This window comes from Strix aluco, chromosome 6, assembly GCF_031877795.1.
Source record: "Strix aluco isolate bStrAlu1 chromosome 6, bStrAlu1.hap1, whole genome shotgun sequence".
Classification (NCBI taxonomy): domain Eukaryota; kingdom Metazoa; phylum Chordata; class Aves; order Strigiformes; family Strigidae; genus Strix; species Strix aluco.
In genome coordinates this window covers 25,999,430-26,026,250 of record NC_133936.1, presented here as the reverse complement: position 1 = coordinate 26,026,250, position 26,821 = coordinate 25,999,430, and the positions used below count along the sequence as shown (strand labels likewise).

Here is a 26,821-nt window from a genome sequence, read left to right as displayed (position 1 = left end):
GATAAAGGGAAGTTCAAATACAGTGTACAAGAGAAAAGGAGTTATCACCCAAACTGAGTGTCTAGTCTTTTGGGATACCCACTTTGAAAGGTTATTTTAATGCATTTTGAAGAAAATATCAATTCTTAATTACTTGAAATTGTGAATTTTGTACTTGGATAATTTTGTAAGTTGAATGCATGCAAGCAAGAAGGTAGAAGTATATATGTGGTTTTCAGTGTTATGGGAAATACCTCTCAAATGTGAATCAACATGAACTTACAGATAAAAAAAATGTCTTGAATAATGACTGATCAACGACCAGTAGCAGATACAACTACTGGAATAAGGCTGGTACCTTAACAAGCACCGTAAAACAAACAAGTTAATTGAAGCTCTTGACAGTATCACCTATATATGACCAGCCACATTTTAAAATGTGCTGTTTTCAGAGCCCAGTTTTCTATAGCATGATTACAGTGGTCTTACAAAGTGCATTAGTGTTTCTGCTCTCTTTCAGTATTGCACGTTTTTTAGATAGGGAGGGAATATCCCTGTATGTTTGACAGGAGTTTATGAAACATTATTTTACAACTTTCTCCCATTCTCATGACAGAGAAGCCTTATAAAAAGCAACCAGATTAAGATCTTATTTAGCAAGCTGATACTTTTGTGCATGTAAAACACTCCACAACAAGGTGCTGGCTAGTTATGCTGCCGGCTAGCTATGCTGCATATGACTTCAATTCTGCAGTATGAATGCGTAACAGGCTTCACTGTTTCTGCTGCAGTGGGTTAACCTAGACTAGATGCAGCATTAGCCTGAGAACTGAACTACATAAAACCAGAGCCAGATTTCTGCACGTAGATGTCTTGCTTCAAACCGGAAGGTGAAGTGCTTTAACCTCCACCACGGTTCAAATAAAGGCGGGGGTGGTGCTAGTGTTGGTCAGAAAAGTGTACATCCCTTTGAGTGCAACACAAGCATCCTAAAGAGCAATGAATATTGTGAAGCAATACACGGCAAAAGAGAATTTCTGAATTATATACTGCTTTAGGAAATCTGTGGTTTATAACGTTCAGGTTCTACTACAGGAAACAATGCCCAAGATTATGAAAAGCTGGCTGGATGCCCTTACACCTCCTAAACTTAGCAAGAAAGAGCCCAAACATTCTCAGTAACAACTTTCTATTTAAGGCACTAACATTGTTACTACAGGAACGTTATATAAATGATTGACAGTCAATGGTCCTGTGACTACAAAGCAAAGCTTCTTTTCTACCATCTTCCAAGTGGTCTGGACTACAGAAGTATAATTCAAAAAATCTCCCTTATAACTATATGCAAACTTAAAATCTTACAGGGTAACAAACCTACTGCACACAGAAACTGCTTTGGGTTACGTGAAATATTGTTTTCTGTTGCTAGTTGCCATTTTTTTGAAATCTACTGACACTACTTCATTTTTATCAGGGTTATGTTAAAGTTGGGAACGTTACGTGTTTCAAACTCTCCTACACATATTAAAGGAAATCTATTATGAACTATTCAAACTGTAGAGTTCAGACTCCTCCAAAATCAAAAACTTATATAAGGAAAAAAACCCCAAGACTTTTTACAGTGCTCTGACACCCCTCAAGGCTACAGGGTTTTCAGTTGACAACTCAGACTGCTTTTACCTTAAAAGAATGACCACAGAACTCTTCAGGTCACTCCTGAAAGGAAAAGTGAAGTCCTCTTCTGCTTATTTTTATTTTGTGCACATGAACTGACATTCTCATAGGGGAGAAAAACACTTGCTGCTACAGCTTCTCTCTTCTATTGGAAAGAAATTATCCTCAGGACACACCTATGTTATAGAAACTCTCCACAGGAATAAAAGGCAACATCATCTTACGGTATTAGCTGTTTTTTTCATGTATTTTGTTCTCACTGGGGTTAAGCATCTCTAGGGTTTTCAGAGTGTTGTCCTCTGTCACACAAGATGTTGTTTCTCAGTCCTTCTGCTGCAAGCTAGTTATAACAGCAGCTTCTCCTGGGCAGCAAACCTTGCACAACATATCTCTCCCTTCCTCCCTAGTGTTAATTACCACACTGCTTCAACAAGATCGGCAGGCTTGCTCCCTCCCACTCAGCCGATACTGCAGGCCAGCACGCCATTTTGCAGCGTTCCCTCAGTCGGGGCAGGGGGCGGGGTGGTAGTGTTAAGAGTGCTCAGCCTGCCTGCAGCCAGCAAGAGGCTTTGTTTCTGCCCCTAAGCAGTTTAAAAGACTGTTTAAAAAACATATTAATAGACTCTGAAGTGGTGGAAAACTTTCTTTCCGGCCTCGACTAGGGACTTCCTCCCTCAAACCAACGCTCTACGCAGCGCCGACCGCCTCCATTTTGTGAGCGATCTCGTCTCCTCCACCCTCAATATGGAGCCGGGGGGGCGGGGCCACGGGGGAGCGGGAAGGCGCGCGCGCAGCAGCCCCCGCCCCGCCGGCCGTGTCCCCGCGCCGCAGTGGCGCCATGGGAGTGTCCGCGGCCCCGGAGGCGGGCAGGGAGAGGCCGGCACTGCGGGGGAGCCTGCGGTTCCCTCCGATCACCCTTCCTCGCCGTCAAAACCCAACGTCCCACCTAACACCCCCCCACAGCGCTGTCTGACTGCACCTCTCTGCAGAAATCCCGACCTTCCCACAACGCTGCTGCAGACACACACTGCCTTTGCTCTGAGTTTGCTATAAACTTGACTTTCATACGGCAGGGATTTTGAATAATCAGCCTTTTGGAGTTGCAGTATTGCTCTGAAAGCACCGTTTTAAGTCCTCCTGTGCATCGTACCTCTACGAACACCTGCAAGTGTCCACAGAACGCCTGGCACCACACCTACACTTATCTGTGGCTAAAGCTGTAAAATGAGACTGCTCTGACCCGCTGGCAGTCCAATCCCAGGCTGCCGCCCGGAACGGGAAAGCTTACAGGCAACCGGGGCCCCACCACCCTTCTCTGTGAAACATCTTCTCTAGAAACTTAATAGCTTTTAAGTACATTCCAGAGCAAGCTACTTTTGTAAGCTGCAAGAGCTGACCTAGCAGGCAGCCCAGCGAACCCAGTTACATTCTACCCAAAGTCCAAAGCAGTGAGACAGTTGCAACATTCCTCCAGAAGGACTTTACACATCATACTTAGTATATACTAAGTATATACTACAAAATATATACTAAGTATATACTACAAAGTAACCATACGCTACCAGATACATGCAACTCAACAAGGTTTGTTCTCAATTCAAGTGTATAGGCCCTCCCACATTGCAGTCGTGTATCATTCCCAAAAAAGTTGAACTAGCTAAAATACTCAGGCACCCTGGAAAAGTAATGTTAGAAAGCAAATAAATCAAAATAAGCAATCAGAAAATGTCTCAGTTACAAGCTATATAAACATATTTAATACCCTCTTTGCTGATCTTAAAATTGAACTTATTTTCTGAAGGATATCAAGACTTTTCCCCCCCCTCCCATTTCCACACCCTGCCCCAAAGTAACTAGCTCCCATCCTCCCAGAACAGCCCCAACATCTTCTCTATACTACGCACCTTATTCAGTCTACGGTATTTCTGCTAGAAGCAAAAGAAAACAGTTATTTTTACTTAGTACAGCCTCGCTTTCATTTGCAGTGACTATTAGGCAACCATTTTTTATTAAAAAAAAAGAACCTGTCTTCATTCCCACTAAAAACAGGATTTTGAAGATAGGAAGGAATATCACGTTCCTGCTGATACTCTGAGGATGCATGAATTTCTTAAAAAAAATAATTATACCTTGCTTTAATCACAAACATACATTTAATCAGTTTTGTTATAACAGAAAACTAGAAAAGCAAAATTTCCCCACTATGCTTAACACCCCACCCCTTAAAATGGTAACAGACTGCAATTTAAAAGTTACTCTGCTAATATGGGGATGAAGAAGGTAGAAGAAAAGCTATTAATACATCAGACAGAATGGTTAAGTTGATTTTTTTAAAAATATTTTTCCCCTTAAAGCTACCTTTTTTTAATAAAAAACGCAATCTTCTCACCTGTGAGGATCGTCTTCCTTTCCTCTTGTAGTCTTCCACATCTCTCTCTTCCTTAAGAGCAGCCATTTTGGAAGGGTACTCTAACTCAGCCTTTCTTTTAGATCTAGGAAACCTAGAAAACAGGTTGGATAAGTCAGTACTTACCCCAATTCCTGTGAAGCAGGGCCTTCTCTGGCTGCAACGCAGGGTGTGGCTTTAGGAGGAAATGGAGAGGGGTGAAAGTAGAAAAAAATGTAAGTATTTAAAAGGGTAAAAATCCTCAGTCTGTTTTGCTCACAATTAAGAGCTGCAGAAGGAACATCTGTTATCCTAATAAAGGTCTATTCCAACAACTGTTGGAATAACTAGGTACAAACTAATGTTAAAATCTGCAGAAAACAACCTATTGTTGATTTCTGTCTTACATAACTATCATGAATACAACTTGTACAGGGCAAGCAAATTCCCCTTTGATACCCGAGCCCATTACGTAAATCAAATTCTACTTCTGTAGATTTTAAAACCCCAAACGTTTAACATTTTGTAAATACCACTTAGTAGAATTATCTTATGTGTAACCTATTGTAATCAGTGATCCAGCAGCCTGGAACTAGAACACTAGAGGATGTGTTAAATGTTTTCTGTATTAAAAAATACTTTCCACTAACACCAGTGCACAAATCCTTTACTGATTCTACTCTTGCAACATCAGAAATTTTAACAGTTGATCCTCAGCAATCTGTAGCACTAGTCATCTGCATTACTTTTGCTTCCAAGTGAGATATTTGATTACTACCCTGTACTCTGCATTTACATGCCCAAATTTCACAATAAATGGTAAGTCATGTACATATCATTACAAAAATCAAGTATTTCACAAGATAAACTCAGTGAATGAATCCGTATCTAAGCATTCAAACAAAAAAATTCCATTCCCTTTAGCCTTTATTACTTCAAGTTTTCTGAGATCATTAAGTTAACTTATCATATTGTATTAGTATCTTTGGCTACAATTCACCACTACTTTGGATGTTTCTTGAAACTTTATTACAGTAGCCAAAATACAACACTGTCAACTAGATAACATGCTTCCGTAAAACTATATTTGTGCCACATTAAGATCATTGATATTTACTACACAATCGGGTGTATTTCTGTGGGTTTTTTGTTTGTTTGGGTTGTGGGGGGTTGTTTTTAAGTTTGATTCCTGCAAATACTGCATAAGGAAAGGCAGGCAGATCTCTACTACTGACCAATATATACTGTTATTTAGAGTGGAAATTATTATTTAATATGTTAAAATTTAGCTCAAATTAAACTCAACTGTGAAATCATGAGTACCATGATTTAATGCATTAACAATTTTAAAGGTTTTATGAAGTGATATCAAAGTGTTTGTATTATCTTCAGTTTCTTTTCACACAACATTAAACCTTCTCTTCGAATCCTTTAAATCAAACATCAGTTTGACTTAAGAGGTATTAAAATACTGAGATGTTCAATTCCTTAAGTCATACACGGCAGGTATGAAACAGAACGTTAAGAATTCCAGGGCTTTTAAAAAATAACTGTATGGCAAAATAAAAATTTGGTAATAGTTAGGAAGGAAAGGGATAAGCCTATTTAAATACTTTAAGTAATGAAAAGTACACAATCCCTATCTGATTTTGTCACCTGCTGCTCTTCCCAGTGAGGCTCCATGCTGGCCAACATAAAGCTCTCAGACATGGTCTCTGCCATGATGGCTTCTGAAGGCCATGATGGTCAAAAAGTTGTCTCCTTGCTAAAGCACACCATCAGCTGAAGTGGAACACAGCCCTGTTCAGCCCCATTCCTACTTTGCTTCATAGAAAATTGTTTTAAAAAGCTGTCAACATTAGCTTTTTCTATACTTAACGTCAACAGAAAATTCTATTCAACTCTAAATAAAAATATTCAGAACATCAGCTGAGTTAAACTAGCATTGAAACACTTGTATATTGCAGGTTAACTACAGAACTGAAAGCAGTCTCAGAATAAATCTGTTATGATGAGAAAAAAGTCACCAGAAGATACCTCATTATTCAAAGGCACTTATAATGCCACTGTCTTACGGAGACAACAAGGTAACAGGCAAAACAGACATTCCCATGATGGCAGTTTACCTGTCCCTTCAGAATACTATGGAGATGTACTGGTCTTTCCTGTAAATAGCTGGAGTTGGACCTAACGTGCATACAGTGTATCGTGCCAAACCTAAGAGTTAAAGCAGCAAAACAACAGATTTTCAGCTCTAAGTGGCAGTTTATTCTCAACGCCAATAGGAATGTCTGCTGGGAAAAAAACAAGAAGATATTAGCTTAATAACTTATGTGATGGGTTTCCAAGCTTTACTGAAGTATGTTCAAATGCTTTGAACTCATCATCTCTCCCAGTTGTCAAACTATTCAACAACCCTGAAGCAGCTAAAACAATTGCTTACATGGAAGTTATTTTTAGCTGTTTTACTAAGGGATCCAGTTTCTTCTCTGCTTTTAATGTAGAAACAGAAACTAGTGTGACCTGTTAGTTTCTCTATCCTCAATTTTGTAAGGTTTCATCTTGCAATGAAGGGGGTCAAGATAAAAAAAAACAAACCACCACACAAAAAACCTGCACCAGTTTTGCTCACCATACTTTAAATACTTGAGCAAAAACTTAGGTTTTGAGGAGAGAGGAAAGAAACTCAGTGGGGAGATATCATGACAGTATTTCCCTGCAGATAGGGTGTGGATGACTGCCCTAGCCTGCATTTGATCTCGACTTCATTCGAGTTGAGGAAAATTTGAACCAAGGTTTGTGCAAGACTGCTTCTTCGTGTTGCCTACCAGGATCATGGCAGGATGCCACCCGATGTCGTGACTCTTGTGCATGTGCGGTTGGGGGAGCGGAGAAAGGGAAGAGAAGCGCAGAGAGCTTTGCACGATGCCTTCCCCCACCTCCCCGGGCAGCAAAAGCTCCCTACACGTGCTAACTCAGAAAAGAGGGTGGTGGGCCGGGGGGAGGGAAGTTAGGGAGATGCTGCAACGTGTACCAGCATTCCTCAGCAAGAAGCAGCGTACAATACTGAACGACCTTAATACTTTAAAAGTCTGTTCCCGGGAAAATGAGCGGGAAAAGAATATCCCTAGCGCACTACTCCGGGTAGCTTACGTGGAACGCCACACAGGGAGGACAGAACAATGACACACGCACATGCGGGACTCACTTCTCCCCACTCTCGCCCGAATACGCACTTAAGTGCTTCGGTATCGCGCAGGATAAGATGGGGACTCTGCTACTCACAGCCCTGTCCCAAGCCGAGGGCCAGGCCTCCCCCACCCACGCTCTGGATCGCAGCAAAATGGCGGCCACAGTCGCTGTGCCCGAGGGGCCGCAGGGCGGAAGCGCAGCCTCTCCCGCACCCTCCCTCTTCCTGCCAGCGGCCGCCATTGCGGGCTAATGCGCCATGTCGCAGGGAAGAACGGCTCTGGAGTGCGGCAGATACGCAACATGGAGGCGGCGGCCGCTACAGGGCGGCCCCGGGAACCGCGAGGGGCACCATTACGTGCCCCCCACCCCTCGCACCCCGCCTTCCAGCCCGCTGCGCCCAGCGCTCCCCCTTCCCGCCCGGGGGCTCTGGCGGGCGGTTAAAGCAGCTCTACCTCCGCGGGGGGCGGGGGGGCGGCTGCTCCACTTCCCCTTCCACCCTCGCCTCAGCTTAGCCTAGCGAGCCCCGCTCCCTCCACGCGGCGGGCAGTTACCTCCATTTTGTGACCAGACTCGCCTCCTTCAGTACCAATATGGAGCCGAGAGGAAGAGGAGGGGGAGGGCGGAGGCGGGGTCACGTGGTGGGAAGGCGGGCTCGGGCACCGCGCGACCGGGGAGGGGGAGGGGAGGGCCGGGCTGGCAGCCGCGCGCGCGCAGCGGCCGTTACCGCTTTCTTCTAACCGCCCGCCATCCCGCCATCCCCCCCCCCCCCCCCCCCCCCCGCGCCCGTCGCGAGCCCTGGGCCGCGCTCCGCCGAGCGGCCCCTTCCCCCCCGAGAGAGCGGACAAGGGCGGGAGCGAGTGCAGCCGGAGAGGGAAGGTGGGGTAGGGGAGGGGAGAGAAGATAAGATATAACCGTGCCAGCGTTCAGCTCGGCGCCTTCCCGCCCTCCGCGATCCCACGCCGGCTGCCGGCCTAGCGCACGAACCGCCGCCCGCTGTGGGGGTGGTGGCGCCAGCGCGCAGCCGTGACTGGCGCGCGCAGGCCGGCACCGCCTCTCGGCCTCACGTAAGGCCGCCCGGCGGGCTTGCGGCCTCCCCCCGCCGCGGCTGCCCGCCCCCGCTGCCTGCCGAGCGCCGGCCCAGGGCCGCGAGCGCAGCCCGCCGCTCGCAGGGCGGTGTCTCGTCTGCCTGCGGCCCTGGGGGCTGCTGGGGGGCGGGGGAGCCACCGAAACGCTGCCCGGGAGGGAGGGAGATTGTTGGTCGGATGGGTTGTAATACTTTGTAGGAAAGGAAAGGAGGGAATGTGACGTTTACAGAGCGACTTCTGCAGAAGTATCAGGGTATGCCTGAGGCGCCCCAGGACCTTCTAAAAGAAGTTATTTGTCTCCACGTATTGTTTTTATCCTGGAGACGCTGCAAAGAGGCAACGAAAAGATTTGCTCTCCAGAGACTGTTCAGCACTCACCCTTTGAAAGTGAGGGTAGGTTAGTGTATTTCTGGTTGAATACCAAAACGAATCCGAGCAGTAAGTTTTACAAACTTCTTCGTATCTTCTTAAGCAGAGGCGTTGCCTGTATCTTGTAATGGTGTTTGTCATCATAAATTAACAGAGTTTAAAAAAAAAAAAAAAAAAAAGAGGGTCTTCTGCAAGAATTTTGTATAGAATAAAGCATAGTTAAGCACATAACAAATTTTTCCTTATCTGGAAAATGACATCAGGAAAAACAGCATTATAAAAACTTACCCTTAAAGTTTCTACAGGCTTGGTTGTTTCCATCCTCTCACAGTACCAGTAGCTATTTCAGTATGATGACCTAACCTAGGCAGGAGGTATTGGCACCTCCTAAAAATATCTTTATGCTATGTAAAGGAGTAAACCAGTTGACGTGGTTTTACTGAAAGGTTTGTAGGTGGGTACCCCGCATATGAAATGCTTGACTGAAAGGGTTGTGAATCACTGGAAGTTTAGTATGAGCTGCTAATTTCATTTCTTTATATTTTTACACTGCAGTTACTAAAAAAAAAAAAAAAAAAAAAAAAAAAAAAAAAAAGTAATCTTTGAGTTTCAGATTAGCATCTTTCATTTATGCAAAAAAGTCAAAATCTGTTTGATTTCTCTTAACTAAAGAGAATTTTCCTAACATGTAGAGAAATTCCCAATAGGTTTAGAAATGTTCTGGCTACTATTGTGTACAGAAGTTGAAAGAAGTTTTTAGATTATTCCTATATTTTGATCTCTGTGAGGAGGTAGGTGACTTCCTAGAAAGTAAAACTCACTGGAAATCTCAGCAGCCTCCAGATATCCTTTGCACTGAGGCCAAAACCAACAATTTCTCATCTTCCTTCTCCCAGCGAAGTAAACCACAGGATTTAACTTTTTGTTTCAAATAAAATAATTTATATATGCGTCGTTTATGTTGCTTGTTCTCTTGCCCCTGTTACCCACAGGGTGCGAATACTGAGACAGGCAACAGTACTGGCTAAATATGTTTCTCAGTTTCAAAGGTTCTTGTAGTTTACACGGGAGCTGCCTCACCGAATTTGAAGAATACCGTGCCTTTCTTTGTTAGTTTGATTGTCATTCATTTCACAGTTAAGCATCACTCATGGAGGCTGATTGTCTTGCAGTCTCATTTGGTTGCATAGCCATAGGCAGATCACATTTGAATTCTACAGTTTCAGTTCATGATTGTCCTCCCCTATGTGTAATCAATTGTACAGAATGTAATAATTTTATAGTATTGTGCTTACTGCACTGACATAAAAGACAAGCCAGAAAATGAGGGAGATGCACATTTCACAAAGATATGCAGTTGATGAAAATTATCCACAAGTTTGAGGTCTTAGATGAAAAATTATCATTTTGAATTCAGGCAAACAATTTTCTGCTAGTAAACTGTTTTCAAGTTGGTTGTTATCTAGTAGAATATTGCTTCCCATTTCAGGTCACCCATTTCCTTCGGAGAAAAATGTAGCATTTAATACACCTGTATCCATTCTGGCTGAGGTAGTTCCATAGTTAGATGAAGTTTCATATTATGTAGCAGATGTAGTTTTGGTGATCTGTGCAGATGGCTAACATGCTTTTCTTTTTTCCTAGCAGTGTTTGCAAACATGTAGTCTCCTCTTTGTAAGCCAAGGGAACAGTAGTTTGATCCTGGTTCCAAAAAAAGTGGGAAAGGCTTTTAACTTTTATATATTTCTGTGGCTGAAATGTCAGTTTCTCTTCATTGCCCTTTTTTGTTGTGGGTTTACTGCAGGTTTTTATTGCTTGATTCTTACGTGGCATTTGTTTGTGAAGTGAATCTTTGGATATATAAATACTGTTGGTGAAACTGTCCAAAGTTTTTTTTTTTTTTAGTGTTACACAGAGATTAAGATGCGAACATTAAATTGATCTTGAATTCTAGCCTCCAGAACAGTAATGTTAATGGAACCAATTCACTGAACCAAATATATTTTCCATAAGCCTCTTAGATTGCAGAAACAAATGGACTCATTATTAATTAAATGTTAGTATTGTGATGATAGTTTTGCAAATATAATTGGTTTGAATATATTTCAGTTTCATACTTTGAAAAGGGCACAAACTACGATTTTGATAAGAAGGCCTGAGTGCTGTATAATGAAGCGTTCATGTGAGCTTCAGGACAAAAGATTGTTTAACATTCAGTTCTTTTTTCTGGGTTGTAGAAATATGGTATATTTAACCATGGGCAAGTGTTACTGCAGACACTTGACTTGTGTAAGCAACTGCAGCTTCTGCTATGTTCTTCATTTAGAAACAATTGTTTTCATCTCTGAATTTGATTTAAATTGCTGAGCTTCACTGAACAAAGACAGGATAATATATTAGTGTAAAGTCTGGTAACATTTTGGCAATTCTTCTTGTACTTGTATGCAGTGCATGGTGCATGAACACCCTTTACTTCATTAATTAAAAAATACATAGAACCAATAACCTGGTTCTTGATATCAGAATTAGTAGTATGATTATACTACAGTATTTGCATTATTTTGGAAATTGTTAATAATACTCTTTATATATATAATATATATACACATAAACATACTTACATTGGTATATGCACACACACACACTCCAGAAATGACAAATCCTAAAGACCCTTTCCACTTCAGATTGTGCCAATTCAAGTGTCTTGTGCCCCAGAACTCTGGCTTTCTCTGGAGGACTTAGCTGCAGTGGTTTGAGATAGTATTTCCCCTTTCTGTCTGCTTTATCCCCGTGGAAGTCACTGAATGCATGTAGGTACGTCAGCTGCTTCAATTTACAGTCTCCTACATTAACTTTAATAATTGATAAAGGGGCATTTGAAGTAATATGTCAGTCTATGAGCTAGTTTGAAGCAAAACCACACATACTTGTCCGGCAACCTAGTACAGGTTTAGTAATTTCCAGAAAACATTTGGGGAAATAACACCAAAGTCTTGCAACAATGTCCGTTAGACTCCATCTGTCAGAGACCTTAGATCAATTTTGCATGACTTATATTCCTCAAGAGCTACATCTCAGAGCTGTGAACCAGGAAATGAGAGAGATCAAACAATTAGCAACTAGCTCAATTAAAAATACTTTAAAACAGCTTTCCCTTTGTATATTTTGGTTTCATTCAGGGACACAGGATTAATTCTTTCTACAAATTGTATCTCTATATAAAATGTTTATTCTGTAGAATGTTTTCTATTTGTACCAGATATATAATACGGAAAATAATCCTGCATTTTGGATTTCTATAAAAATGAATAGTTTCCTAAACATTTTTTCCCATTTTTCCTGCTCTTCTTTGGATGCTAATTAAATCTGAACATATTAGACTCCATTTTATTCCATAATGTGCTCTCTCTATGTTTTATCTGAATTTTCTCCGTAAAATTTTATTTGCTTGAACCCTTCTGACAAAAGTTAAAGGAAGAAGTGTGCATTGGGAATGATATTAGGACTAACCAAACAATAAAACCTCTAGCAGTGAAGGAAAGATAGCTTGCTGAGATGCCATTATAACATAGTTGGCTCTGTAACTTTGTGCACAAGAATCTCACATTTATTGTGTAGATCTTAGGATAGGGGGCATTCTGCTGCTAGCAAAATTATGCCCTAGACAAAATGTAAAGGTGTCATGTTTAAGTGTCAACAATCATATTTAAAGAGCTTACTTGAGATTATAAGTATTGTATGCCTAACATTCTATGCTGCTTGGTTTACACAAGGCTCAAGGGTAAATTTAGGACTTTCTTAAAAGCAATATACATTGTTTATGCTAGATTTTTTTTGTTAAAAAACATACATTTTCTTTAAATGTAGATTTAAATGAGTTTATCTATTGCTAGGGGGAAAAAGAATGTGATAGCCACTTAGAGTTGAAGACTCCAGGTAAAATGAAATGTAATATGTTGTGTTTGAGATGCCAGTGTATGAGGAGTCAGCACTGCTACAATTTGTGTAATAAAATCATCACAACTGGGAAAAAAGTAAGAAATACAAGATCTGTAGATTGATTTTTAATTGGGATTCATGTTGTCTACACAGGAAGGAAAAAACCTTGAGATGTAGAAGAAAGAAGAAAAATGGAGGATGTAGCAGGCAGTATCTGTTGTTCTTGAAATCAAAATTGTAAGAGGTAGTATGTGATTATACTTGGTCCTAGTGTCCATTCTTTGTTACTAAGATTTGGAAAACACTAGTTAGCAGTAATTGTACAACTAGCTAAATAGTAAATATTATTTGGTACATTTTATTAAGGCGAGGAACTGCAGGTGGATTTCCTACTTGCCTACGTATCTGTGCAAGACAGTAGGGCAGGGGAAATAAATCTTGTTCTTTCCTTGACTGCAATGCAGATCTGGCTCTGGGAGGGGTTTTCATATCCGCACAGCTCAAACACATGGTCAGCGTTCAGCCAATAGTTAGCCTTACATCTGGCACTGGAATTGTGTGACTCCAAATGCCTTTTCTGACTACTAAACATGAAAACCTCTCACTTTTTTTTTCCTAAATTGAATTTGCACACATTCTTCAGACTGTGATTTATATCAAACATAATTTTAACTGCTTATCTGGTATACACTGTAGCTATCCTAACAACTACTTTGCCAACGACTGCCACAGACAGGATTTTTTTCAAAACGCAGCTACGTAGATGATTCTTTTCCTGTACTTACTCTCCCAGCTATGCTTAAACTGTTTTTTGGTGGCAAGCTATGTTTCAATCTGTTTGTAAATTGTATTCCACTTTTAACTATTACACTCCCCTGGCAAGTCAGATTATTTCAAAATACATTGAATTGATTTTTTTACATAATTATTTTCTGATCTGTTGCTGCTGAGAAACATTTCATTAATTTTATAACATGTATTCGAGATTTTTAGATTACTGTGATGCAAGAACATATGTACAGTTCTTCATATATAGCATGAAACATATGTAAATAAGCTTATGTCTTTCAAAAGCTGCCAAAATACATTTAAATTCCAGAGGGTAATACCACGTGTGCTAATGTTTGCATTTGGAACATTAAGGCGTATCTGTTTTAAAAAAATCATCAAGTCTTCATAGTGAATCCCATACAAGTTTTCTCTTTTCTTTCCTAACATAGAAATTTTGTATTTAGTTAGAAACAGATATTGCTAAATACAAAATATTATTCCCTAAAATATGAGCGCTAATTTAAACTGATATCATAAGCATTATAATAGTTTCTGCTAAGTATCTTATCATTCTTTCTCACTACATTTAAAATGATTGTACTGACCAGTACCAGGAGTTCAATGGAGATGCTGGGCAAGTAGAATAAAACTCTAGAGAATGTCAAGAACCAATCTACTTATTGCAGCTGATTAAATCACTTAATTAAGAGAAATATATTGAAATTGCTGGGAGAATATAGCCAAAGGTGAGGAAACTGCAGCTGGTAGTTACTCATTTGTGCACTCAGAGACCGCAAGGTATGAATGGATGTATTCCATAGAAAATTGTGTTATGAGTTTAAAAAAATGCCCTGTAATGCTAGAATACTTGCCAAGGAAATGGCTGCACATGCTTGTTTACCAAATATTGTAGGTCATGTGCAATAAGCACAGTTGGAAAATGCTGAGTAGTGGAAATATTTATGGCAATATATAACCTGATGACATTTCTGCCTTCAGGACACACATGGTTTGAATTCATTGGCCATATAATTAATCATTTTCTATGTGTTAATAAGAGGATGGTAATATAAGCAGATCGATTATGCAAAAGAAATCTAAGATAAGGTCAACTACCTAATTCATAAAAATGTATTAATGTTTAAGGCTGTAACTTTCAAACAAGTTACATTGTGTAAATGGGAACAAATCAGATTAAAAATGTTGCTATTTTGCTTTCAGAAAAATGACAAGTATTTTTGGTGGACTTTCCCCTGAAACCTGTCACTCTTGGTGAAATGTAGTATAAAAACTGGTACCTTTTAATGTTTGCAACCATGTTGCTGTTGTACTTGTATCATCTGCATTTAATGTGTATTTAATCAATCTACATTATCCAGATGTCAGAGGACATGGTTACAATATCTCGTGCTAGATATAGTTAAAATGTAGTTTGATTTTGTGGTGTTTAAGAGATTTAATAAACTGTCTAACAATGTCCCCAAAGCGTACAAAAAAATTCTGGATAAAGGCTTTAGAGTTATGAAATCAGATTCTTGTCCTATGTACATTCCTTGCATTTTATGTTGGCTGAGGATGAGGCCTACAATCTAAGCAGGCCTAAGTACTTTGCAGATATTATCCATTTTCATATTCTTCCTGGGTGCCATTTCAGAGACTTGTTACTCAAAACATGCAGATAAATGGGTCTGTTTCCTTCACTTCAGTGGGGCCAACTCGAGGAAGTATCACCTGGGTGTCTCTGACTTTGGAGCTTCTTTCTAAGTTTAGTCAACCAAGACGACTGTACCATTCTGAATACTAGCTGTACCACAGAATTCCCAATAATAAAAATAGTTTCTTATATTTTTGTGTCTATCAGTATACAGTATTTTATTTAAAAATCAAGAAGGGTGCTTGTAGCATGTAAATATAGAAAACACGCAGCTAGCTATTTCTGTAATTTAAAGTTGCCATTTTATCTAAGCAAGAATTAACTGCTTTTCATGTGCTCATATGGACATGTGCTAACCCTCCAGTACACCTGTTGCTTTTATTCCCTCCATCTCGTGAAGTTAGGTATGGGATTAATTGCATTAGTTATTTTTTCTTCATTCTATAGTCCTGTGCCCAAACAAAGCCTCTGTCTTGCCTCTTTTTTTAGTGTAACTCCCTCCCAAGAGCTTCAGAAAGGAGACCGATGCAATTATATAGCACATCCCAGTGGAAAACTAGGACTACTATGTGAGGCCTGGAGCAGCGAGGCAATATTCCAAGCTGACTGCTGGAAACCACAAATCTTGACCATTATTGCAAAACTTGTGATAGGAACACAGAGAAGAGTATTATTAGCCAGTCATGGAGTATTAAATTATACATGACTGCAGCACTGCTGAAACATCAGCCGCCAGCCTAAAGCTCTTCCTTTTTCTGTTTTGTTCATTTCAATGACAAGAGGCAGATTCTCCTGTTTTGACCTTTGGATTAAAGCTGTCAATATTGATTTTAAAATCTGCTTATAGCCCATCTTTTGAACCCAAGTCTTTTTTTTTTTTTTTTTTTTTTGTGACATTTGTCTCTTGAGATCCCATTTACACTAAAACAAAAGCACATATATTTCCAAGTGATTTACATGCATTTTGGTTTTAGGATGCTGAGGAAATTGGCAGTATGTAAGCTGAAAAATGTACGTTTCACCCTGTTATTAGAGTTTTACTTTAGTGGTATTCCAGCAAGAATAGAACATAAACTTTAGTCTGTTCTAGCATGACTTCTGTGTGTCTGCAGTAGCAAGCTTCTTTACTCTAACGAAAGCTAATTACTGGACCAAAACAGCTGTTGTTGAATTACTTCTCTGTGAAAGGTAATGAGGAGAAGAGAATATTTTGGTATGAAATACAGTTTCTTTTGGAATGCCCATGTCCCTACTACATGCTGCTAGATATTATCTTAGCTTGATAACTGTCCCACAAACCTTCAGATCCTCATAGCAAGGACCATATTCCTTTGTTGTCTGCCTTACATAAATGATAGTAGTATGCCAGAACCCACATTATTTACCACTGTGTGAATACCACTAGTGCAGAAAGTCTTCTCAGACCTTGCCAAAACTGTCTCAGGCCTTCCTGAGACTCTCCTGGACACTGCTGCTCTTCCTAGAGCTCTGTGAACACTCCTGATTCCACTGAGGACTGCACAGGAAATTTGCTACGTAACACTGTAGGACTGCCACCTTGTTATTTCTAAATTACAGTTCAGCCTTGTAAGGTCACAGTCTAGGTAGGATGATTTGGGAAGAGGAGTAGGCTAGAGTTCTATCTTTGTTGTGACAATCAGCTGTGCTTTAACCATTCTGGGAGGAACTGTGTTATAAATAGAGAATTACAAGTATTTTGAAAAATTCAAATAATACATAATTGCTCATTTTTATTTCCTGGGGGAAACAAAAAAAACATGTGTGTTTCTAATAAAATCTAGCAAAATGCTGCTTTCATAATGCTGATTTTGAATACTTTTTTTTTTTTTTTAACTACTAGCAGATTGGTTATGACTTCAGCTATGGTAATTGAGGATGTTTTCCTACATCCCATGATTTAACATGTTGAATTGTGAATTGAAGCAGCTGAAGTGTAGGCCCACATTCCCCTCTCCTTACTGCTTTCTGAAGATGGTAACTTCCAGCAGGGGAGGTACCAGACAACAGGCAGTGTGCAAATGACTTAAATCTCTGCAGCTGTTGGCTCATTTCTATTCTGGTGCCACATGTTGTTATCAGTAATTTGTGACATTCATCAAAAGTGGAAACTGTGTATGTTTTTCCTTTTTTGTAATGTATGTGCTACCATTGCAGTTAAGTGGAATGTTAAAGTATTAATGCAGTTTGTTTTATTACTTTGGCAATACTGCCCTAGCAATTACTGCTCAACAGACAGACTTTGTTCAGGAAAAAAAAGTCAAGGTGAGTCACAGCAAGGAAAAAAAAGTCATTAGCTCATAGCTAATCAGAAAGAATAATATTTTTGATGTTTTGGGGTTCAGGTTTTTTTTTTTCCTGTTGTTCTTATGAATTATATACAGAGGAAAATAATACAAGAAAGAAAGGGTTTCATGAACTTAATGGGGGGAGGTTACGGAAACAAATAAGCCCCTTTGTTCTCTTTCCATTTAAATGCTCGGTGAATTTCAGACTGGACTTTTCTGTGACTGTGTTTACAGATAAGATAATTGGTACTAGTTCAGCTGGAATTAGTATGAAATTAGAGCACGCAACACCAGAATAAACACTTGAGTCCATATAGAGTTTGTTCAAGTTTATTTATGTAATAGCCTAAAAGATTTCTGCCAAAGCTTACTTCCATTATACTAGTGATATGTCCTAGCTCACAAAATTCAGATTCCGAGCAGCATTTTTCCACAATCTAGAGGTGTGTTTCTAAGTTTGCTTTCTGATCTCTTGATAGACATTGTCTTTGACTTTGTTTTTATTCATGAGTGAACTGCAGCCTTGCTCTTTTTGTAGCTTTCCTTTATTTTAAATTTTTGATTGTATCTTCCATTTTTATTGCTATTGTCTGTTTTAAAAAAAATGTAAAAATTTTTAAGTTAATCATAATTTTATTTTTATGCTTATAATTTGTATTTCAGCCTACTTTTTATTTTAAAATAAGATGGCTGATGTAGCACAAAGTAAATTTAATTAAATGTTAATAACTAATGATTATAATAAATACATTTTACTTGCAATGCCGCATTAGTTTTTTGCTCTGAGGTCTGAATCTGGGACTTTTATCATTGTACACAGGTCTCTAATCCTTGCACAGCATTCCACTGCAGTTGGTCCTTAGTAAAGAAGGAGTCGTTCTTTCCAAAACTGATTGGATGACCAGGATCGAGATTATTCCTGAATGACGGATCTAAATTTATCAATTTCATAATGATGATACTGATTTAACATATCAGTTCTATTGCAAAGTAAAATATTTTGAGCCATAAATTCAGTCCTATTTGTTGAAATAATCTATTCATTCAAGATATGAACAAAAATTAAAGTTTACCTTGTGTGTTTCTTTTGATATTACACTCCTAAATCAGGTAACATTTCTCTTCATTTTGACAGTGTCCAAGTGGACTTAAATGCTAGTTGTGAGAGTACAAATACTAACAAAGGTGGTGGATTATGTGTGGCGTAATATTTGAAACCATCTCCTCATACATAGATTAATTAATTAAATAGATTAAGCACCGTCAATTTTCAAATCTTGTGTTTTGGCAAGCACCACACATAGGGTAGATTACACCTACTCCATTTCTACACCATTTCTTTATTTCTTTGGGAAGAATCAGGATTGGGAATATCAAACCTGAATTCCTTTTGCAAAGGAAGACATTAAATACTTTTGACACCACTACAACAGTAGTAGCTGAAAGAATATCGGATTCTTGAATGTGAACTGTTTGGGTTTGTAGTACTAAGGCTCTCATCCAACCAACTTTGGGGTTGGTTATACGTGAAGTTTTAATATAGGTCTCTTACTAGACTTAATGTATACTAGCATTGAAGAAAGGGTTTCTAAATTCCTAAAAAGAGGATGAACCTGTCTTGAAAGTATTAAGTTAAAAACAATACATTTGTCAAATAAACCTCAGACGGTGACATATAAATTTGTTTTATTCCCAAAACAGCTTTGTATACAATTTAAAGCAGTGAAAATTACTGGTATTATGAAGCCTGGTCTAGCTTTGTGAGTGAGTGACTTTTTTCTTTTTTTTCTTTTCCACCATTCCACATATAAATACTGAGAAGCTTGGCATAAAGAACGCAGCCTGGGGCATACCCCATAAAACTTACAATGCAATTAAATGAGCAATTTCTACTGGAAATAAAATGGGTATGTTGAGTAGAATATGAATTAAACCAAGCAAGAACAGAGTCAGACAACCTTTCGTAGTACTCCAGGCTCTTCGAAAGAACCCCCAGGGTCAGCACTACCAAATGCAGCTGACAGGTCAAGGCCAATCAGTAAAGAAAGATAACTGCAGTTTGCAATGAAAAGCAGGTCATTCCAAATTTTGATTAATGTAGTCTCAATGCTGTGGTGTCCACTCGAGTGGGTTAGCAAAATAAAGACAGATAGCAGTGGATTAACTCTAACACTTCTTTATTATACTGCAGCCTTTACAAGCTTCTCTGCTGCATTCACTAAGACTGGGTTTTCTCCAATTTATGGTCCTCCATCTCACATTGCCGTCTGTCCTGAATCCTGTGGAATTGACTCAGTTACAAGGGGCTGCCCCGTCCACTGTTTGCAAGACTACCAAAGTGACCTCAAAATAGCTTTGAAACAAGGCAAACCCACTACGTTCTTAACATTATGATTAGATGGTGTTGGCAGCGAGTTTATCCTGTGGAGCATATATGGCAAAAAGGTGTCAGTTCCCATGGCTTTGTTAAAACACTAGGGGCAACTAATTTGTTGTTTACTGACAGTTTTTGTTACACAAAACAAAGACTCAAAACCTTTGGCTACAGAGTGAACTTTGCAAGTGTAACTTGCCAGTGGCAGTCATCAGAAGTCGAGATACAATGAAGAAATGTTGCCACATAAACTTTCCTCTTATGAAAGAACAAATGTGATCCTAATCTGTGTTCCTTAGATGGCATTTTTTGAAGTAGAAGAGAAATAAGTATGCTCTCTTAATTGTTCTTTTCTGTTCCGAGATAAAATTAACAAAGAAATGTTTGTATACATACTCTCTGATATGGGATTGAAACAAAGCTTTACAAAACACAAAATACCTGTATCAATGAAGGATAAAATTCACTAGAAATATGAAGCTACTCAAAAGATTTAAAACACTAAAAGAATTTGATCTAGGTGCGTTCCTTCCATTACTTTCCAGCCTTTTGTTTGTGTTTTTTTTTTCTTTTGTAAGGTAAGAATTTGTGCCATACCAGTTTGAAAATGTAACTGTGTTCATTAACCGAAGCCCTTCCATGCAGTCTTCCAAATCAGTCAGTTCATTAGAACTGGTTGTGTCTTTTTAGACAACAGCACTTTCATGACGTCAGTGATTATCCTAGAAACATCGGTGCAGTCTGTATGCGGAATCTCCTCAGTACTCGTGTGTGGGAGCTGCTTGTTGCTCTGCTGTTCAGCTGGATGGAAGAGCAGTACTTAAAGTGGGCTGAAGACTAGCCTGGCAGTGGTACTATAGTATGCAAATGACAGAATCTAACCAGACTAGATAATAGCGAAGGGGTAGATGAGGTTCACCATGTCCCTGTTAGGTAGGACAAAAATGTCACTATAAAATTATACAGGAGGTGACCTTCTTCAGAGTAAGAATTAGAATGGTTTTTTCCTACATAGCTGACAGTATATGTTATTCTGTGATACTTTTTTTTTTTTTTAATAGGGAGTTATCAGCTAGTTATTCTAGTGAACCAACTGCAGAATTTATAACATGTATAGCACTGTTGTTCAAAGTGTACATTATCTTCTCTCTGGTCCTATGGAAGATTGTAAAAAAAAGAATATGTGTAACTTTACGAGCTATACTGTTTAATGGTGCCAAGGCCAGAATGGCAAGGTTCTCTTGAGGTGACTTGACTCTTGAGGCCATAACTGATATAGAAATCTTGTCTGTATGTCCCAGCTTTCAGAGTGACTTTGTTTGGACAGCTGCAGAGAACCTGTCCCATAATAGGAGAAAGCTTTAATTTCCTTTTAGGGAGGATTTTCTTACATTATAGAAGTATTTCTCTTCAGACCACAGCTGACAGATCGACCACAAATATGATGTATTTGTCAATTCAAAATGGTCTGTTATTGGTATGATGTGAACATTTATGGGTTTCTTTGCCCAACCTGAAAGTAAATATAACATTCATAGACAGTTGGCAACAGTTGCCTGGATTTTTGTTGGGTCTCTTCTGAGGCTGAGCAGTAGATGACTAGCTTGTAAGTCCCCTGCTTTGAACTCAGTGTGTGCTGCACATGTGGGCGTGTGTGCCAACGCATGTGTTGGGTCAGCCCAGAGTGACTAGTCCGAAAGAAATAGAGCGGAACATGGCAGTGAGGTCTATTGCCATGTCAGAACCACTGCAGTCAGAGAATGGAAAGCGAGTCTCTGGCTCTTAGGGCATCTGTATCCAGCCAGCAGACAATGAAAGCAGCAGGCTCTAATGAGAAAAGGGAAGCCAGTGAAGGAGACAGACTCTGTGAAATTTATTAGCTGGTGCAATAAAGCTGCTTCTTTGGGAATGAACCTGAAGTGGCCTCTGAGTTTATTTGGGATAAAAAGCCCAGTAAGGGAGACAGTTTATTGGGGTTCGTCCTCTTCATAATCCAAGATATTGACCTCTACGATCTCCCAGCCAGTAGCAAAAATATCAGAGTCTCCCATCTGTGCACAGTACCGTTTATTTTCATCTAATAAAAACAACCCCTGAGTCTGTTAACTATTATCCATTTCCCTTTGCAGGATGTATCATACCAGTCATCACTGAGAATATTGCTTTCAGACTCATTTTAGTTTATAGCCCCAAATATTTCTCGTTTGCTTTGAATAATCGGTTTCTGTTAAAAATTAGGTAGCTGGCTTGTTAATTAGCAAGATATAAACGAGCACATCGCTACATTTTTAAAGCTATGGTGCCAGCTAGTGGTGAGAGATGATAGATAGCTTCTCAAGCTTGACATCTACATAAGTCTACAGTATATTTTTATTTGCATCATGATAAGGTGACATTAAGTTTTATTTGTCAGTTATCACTACCTTGTGACAAAAAAGGCAAAATAAAATCAGCAGCTGCTATCATTTTTGCAGTTGGATTTAAATTGGGTATTGTTTATTTGAAACCTTCCTGCCATTATTGATAGAGTAATTGCATCATTCATCAGGCCATTTGCCAGTGAAGTCTTTTAGTTCTTAGTTTCTCATGTGTGAACATCAGTTCTACGCATTATGAATCTGTAGGTGCTCTTTTACTTTGCTGGAAAATGAAATTTCTTAAAAAATGAAGTAGACTTTAGTTGTGAGCAGCAAAAACATGCTTAGACAGTTTCTGCAATTGATTCACTTGTGAACCCTGAAGAGAGCTCTAGTGTGGCCATCACAGGGTAAAACTCTTAACTGATTATATTTACTTGTAACTGATGCACCACACTAAGATGAAAATCCTGTATTTTATTAAGATGTAAGGAAAATTCAGACAATTCATTACTCACATGCACTATCTGTATTCAAATAAACTCACAACAGAAAAATAAGCAACCCTTAAGAACATTTGTAAAGAAATATGAAAAAAAATAATATTTTAAATGTTTTTTTGAACAAAGAGTCATTGACAGGCTACCTTTTCTAGTTTAATTAAGCAATAACTGATCTCAGTGAGGTTGTGGAAGGCTCTTGAATACTAATAAATAAAACGAGAAGATGAAGCATTTCTTTCATTAAATAGTAGGAGCTGTTTATAACTCTATTACTTACTGCTAAAATCAATTATTATTACTAATACTCTACAAGTAATTTATAACTGAAGGCATACTGAAGGTTGTAAAGCAGAACTTTTCTTTTTAAATGTCAGACATAGCCATGAAGGTCAGCTATTGTGAATAAGGACAACTCAGATGAACACACTTGTAATAATATTTGTGAAGATAGATCTAGTGTTAGTGACAGCTGCAGGCAGTAAGCAGAGCTGCCACAGTCTTACTTCCAGTCTAATGCATATGACTACACTGGTGTAAAAATACAAGGATGTTTCTAATCCAAGGGAATAAAGAAAATGTAATGATTTTTGTACAAGATTTAATCAACTGCTTTAGACCCACAAGCAATTTATTTTAAAAATATGCTTGAGATATTAACCTATGCAAGAAATAGTCTTCTGTTATTAAAATAAATTGTATTCTAATAGTTGTGAAAGAATTTCAGGGGCCCATGGTGCATGTTTGTTTCTTTGCATGTAACTACTTGAAATATACTGTTATACTAACAGACTTTTGGTCCACTTTCCATAGACAGTGTGTTTATGAAAGATGTGCACTTTCTGGTTTTTTTATGTGCTGTTACAACACAGTTGCTTTAATTTAATACTACAGGAAATATTTAAATGAAAAAACCTATCTCTTAAAACGTTAGAATGCAAATATGAATCTTAATGGATTTCTTTTAACTGTAGGTTTTATAATATGTCTTTCACACTCTTTCCTAATTTATTACTTAAATGATTTGGGATATTCTGCAAATTGATGGTCTCTTGATGTTTACATAATTGTTGATTCAATAAGGTTTTAGTTTTTCAAAGAACTTATCATGTGTTGCCCAGTCATGACAGTTGTAGAAAAATAGGTGCACAGTTTGAATTTGAGACCAACAAAGGGCATTCTCCAGCTTCAGTTTTCTCTTTTTGTGCGTTAAATTAAACAACTGTCCATAAACACTGTATTGGTATGTAGTTAAACCACCATATTTATGCTATAATATTTTATTTTATTTTATTTTATTTTTTGGAACTCCATTGTAATTTTAAAAAGTAGCTTATTCGGACTAATGACTATAATGCTGTCAGCACTGAGGTTAAATTGCAAAGGTATTTGACTTTCAGACAAAATAATGTGGAATTCAGTGATCTAAACACAGTGGCTAGTATTTATTATGTTGAAATAACAATTTGAATTGGCAGTCCTTTAGCTATCATGGTATCATAGTCCAAAGGTATTTCTTGACCAAAAATAATACTTTATGCAGAAGACAGAAATGATACAAAATGATTCTTTTTAAAACCATTTTTAAAGGTATTTCAAAGGGGTTTTTTTTACATTTACTGGATAAGATATAAATTTAACAGTTCACTTTCTTTACTACTGTAGAACACATCTTGTTATAATAGCACTGAGATAATATACACTTAGTGTATTCTAAATTGGATACCCTTATGCATCTCATAAAGCTTGCTGAAATTTATGCATTTAAAAATCTGTATAATAGATTAAACTCAGTGGACTTAGAAGAATCCAGATTTTAAGCATGAACCTTGATTTCAAAATAAGAAAAAGCCCTGCCTAAATTGAGTTGTCATGTAATTCCTTTACATCCACTGATGTTGTGCTGGGGCTGAATTTGATACCATGGCTGATGAAGGGGAAAAAAAGATCCATTATAATTTTGAAGTAAAAAGAAACGTCTGGAAGGCCCTTTGGCAAAAAAAAAAAAAAAAAAAGAAAAAAGAAAAAAAAAAGGCAAAAAAAAAAGCTGCTTTGTTATTTACAAAGAGCTACCACATTTGAGTACCTGGTGGCGGTGTTTTCTGCCCTTCCCTTGGAATGCTGTCACTGGACCCCCCCCCAGATCTCTGTATCAGAAGATGTAGCAGCCCAGTACGGGAGTTGGCCACATCTGTCAGGAACCTGATACAGATGGTTCAACTCATTAGCTGACAAAACTCCTAGCAAACATCATCCAAGAGTATGGGGACCTCACTTAGACTAACTGTTAAGCTTGCCTCCTGTTCAGTGCCATTAAGCTTTATGAAAAATAAGATCCTTAACCATTTCTATTGGACCCTGGATACACTTCAATGTAACCAGTCTGCAACCCTGTTTTATACAATTTGAAAATGTAAAAGAAATGAATTAATACTGGTTGCAACATTACAGGTCCACCCAAACAGTGTCTCAAGCATAGCTCACAGTATCTTTTATTTGGCTATATCTGATATTAGTATGTCTCCATAATGGTATCACAACTGTGATGCAATGAACTCCGATACATTTCTAATATATTATACATTTGTATTTGTAAAACCTTTGCTTTAGTATCATGTTTATCTGGTTATGTGTGCAGTCACCCATACAGAAATTCTCATCTTACCTTTCTTCTTGCTACTTGGCGTTTCTAGCAAAGTTGTTACATGTTTATGTCAGTGTTAGTAGCAGAGCAATTACAGCAGTGTTTCACAATTAACTTCTGCAGCAGAACCAGCAGAGGGAGCATACACGTTGATGGTTTATGATACAGATCTTGGCCAATTTTTTTTCCTGTTTTTGCAAATACATGTATTTTCATATAGGTGGTTATTATATATGACAACATGGCCAAATATTTGTGCTCTGGAAGTGCAGTAACTCTGGAGAAAAGCTGAGCTGTCTATTGTTTTATGATTACAGGATTAGCTTTGATTTTGGAAATACTTGCATATATCAATTTGTGTACTGGGAGTAATTCTTTGGATGGAATTATTTTGGACCCTGGAGAGAAGAGACTTTCCCCCTCCCCCCCAATCCCTTCTATTATAGCACAGAAGACACTGTCTTTAGAAAAACCACAACATAAATTTAAGGACAGGTTAAAATGACTTCACACACTTGCAAGGTCAAGCCCTTAATAAATCACTATATGCATTGTGTGCAGTTCACCTGTATGAAACAGTCTTGAAGAGACTGTTCTGGTTTTAGCTGATATTTGGAGATACATTTTGGGTGTATGCAAAATATACTATGCCAAGGCTTCTTTTTCGATTATATCTGAATGCATAGACTCTTAGAATGCAAAATTGCTCTGAAATCATCCTCACATTCATAGTCATTGTGCCTTGGGCCTGCTCCCAAAGTTGACAGGAATTTTACATGAAGAAGTGTCAGGCCAGAAGGGTGTTTTTTTGTACAGTCTTATGTGTGTTTAGTCAATACAGTAAATTAAGTATTACTTTGTAAATTATGTTGTTTGCATCATGATTTAAACTTTATTTAAATACTTTTTTTTGTATTTAGCATTATTACACTATGTGCTTGGTTAAGCCAGGCAGGGTTGATTATCATTAAAGTGTTATTTATTTCTATTTTATTAAGCCCCTTTTTACATTCATGTTACAGGTTAATTTATACTTTTATTTCATGCACTACTTGGCTTTACTGATTAATATGCCCCATGGCATTCAATAAAGCCAGGCAGTGGAGGAAATAAGAGTGGTATTAATTTCTAACATTGCTATAAATTTGCCTTAATAAAACTAGCTCAATAACACTGCAGTAGTAATACAATGGATGCTTCCAAATTGTTAGCAAAGACACAACTGAAAGAACAACACATTTTTTTCTGGAATGTAAGAATGCTGTGCTGTCTTTCTACTAGCGTTCATATTAGACTACCTGTTATAATACTGAGTGTTCTTACATTGTGTTCTAAAAAGCGATATATGTTTTTCAAAATTAATTATTATTTTCCTTCGTCAATCAGTTCAATCAGATGCAGATAAATTCTTTGGATCCTTTCAAATGCTTTGTGAATTTCATGACCACTGTTACTTAACAGACTGCCTAAAACTGGGTTATAAATATCAAAGAAAAAAGAGACAATTCTGGAGTATAAGGGTAAGCAGCAAACAAGAAAAATTAGAATAATTGATTTTCTTTTTAGTAGTAAAATAACTACTACTGATTTA

General features: G+C 38.4%; 1 protein-coding gene across 31 annotated transcripts in view; it reads right to left on the bottom strand.

Annotated features, from left to right (window-relative positions):
* Positions 1 to 26,821, bottom strand: part of HNRNPA3 (heterogeneous nuclear ribonucleoprotein A3) — a 127,753-nt gene that overhangs the window by 9,820 nt on the left and 91,112 nt on the right. For 5 of the 31 annotated variants that reach the window (XM_074829198.1, XM_074829200.1, XM_074829201.1 and 2 more), the window contains exons 1-3: positions 7,248 to 7,521; positions 4,043 to 4,154; positions 3,558 to 3,581 (exon numbers count right to left, since the gene is read on the bottom strand). In XM_074829198.1, coding sequence (XP_074685299.1) covers positions 3,558 to 3,581; positions 4,043 to 4,154; positions 7,248 to 7,471 — 360 coding nt within the window. In that variant the 5' untranslated portion in view covers positions 7,472 to 7,521. Of the gene's footprint in view, positions 1 to 3,557; positions 3,582 to 4,042; positions 4,236 to 7,247; positions 7,694 to 7,782; positions 7,935 to 8,143; positions 8,312 to 26,821 lie in introns of those variants that run through there. The other 26 variants (XM_074829205.1, XM_074829204.1, XM_074829207.1 and 23 more) reach the window with 23 other exon arrangements.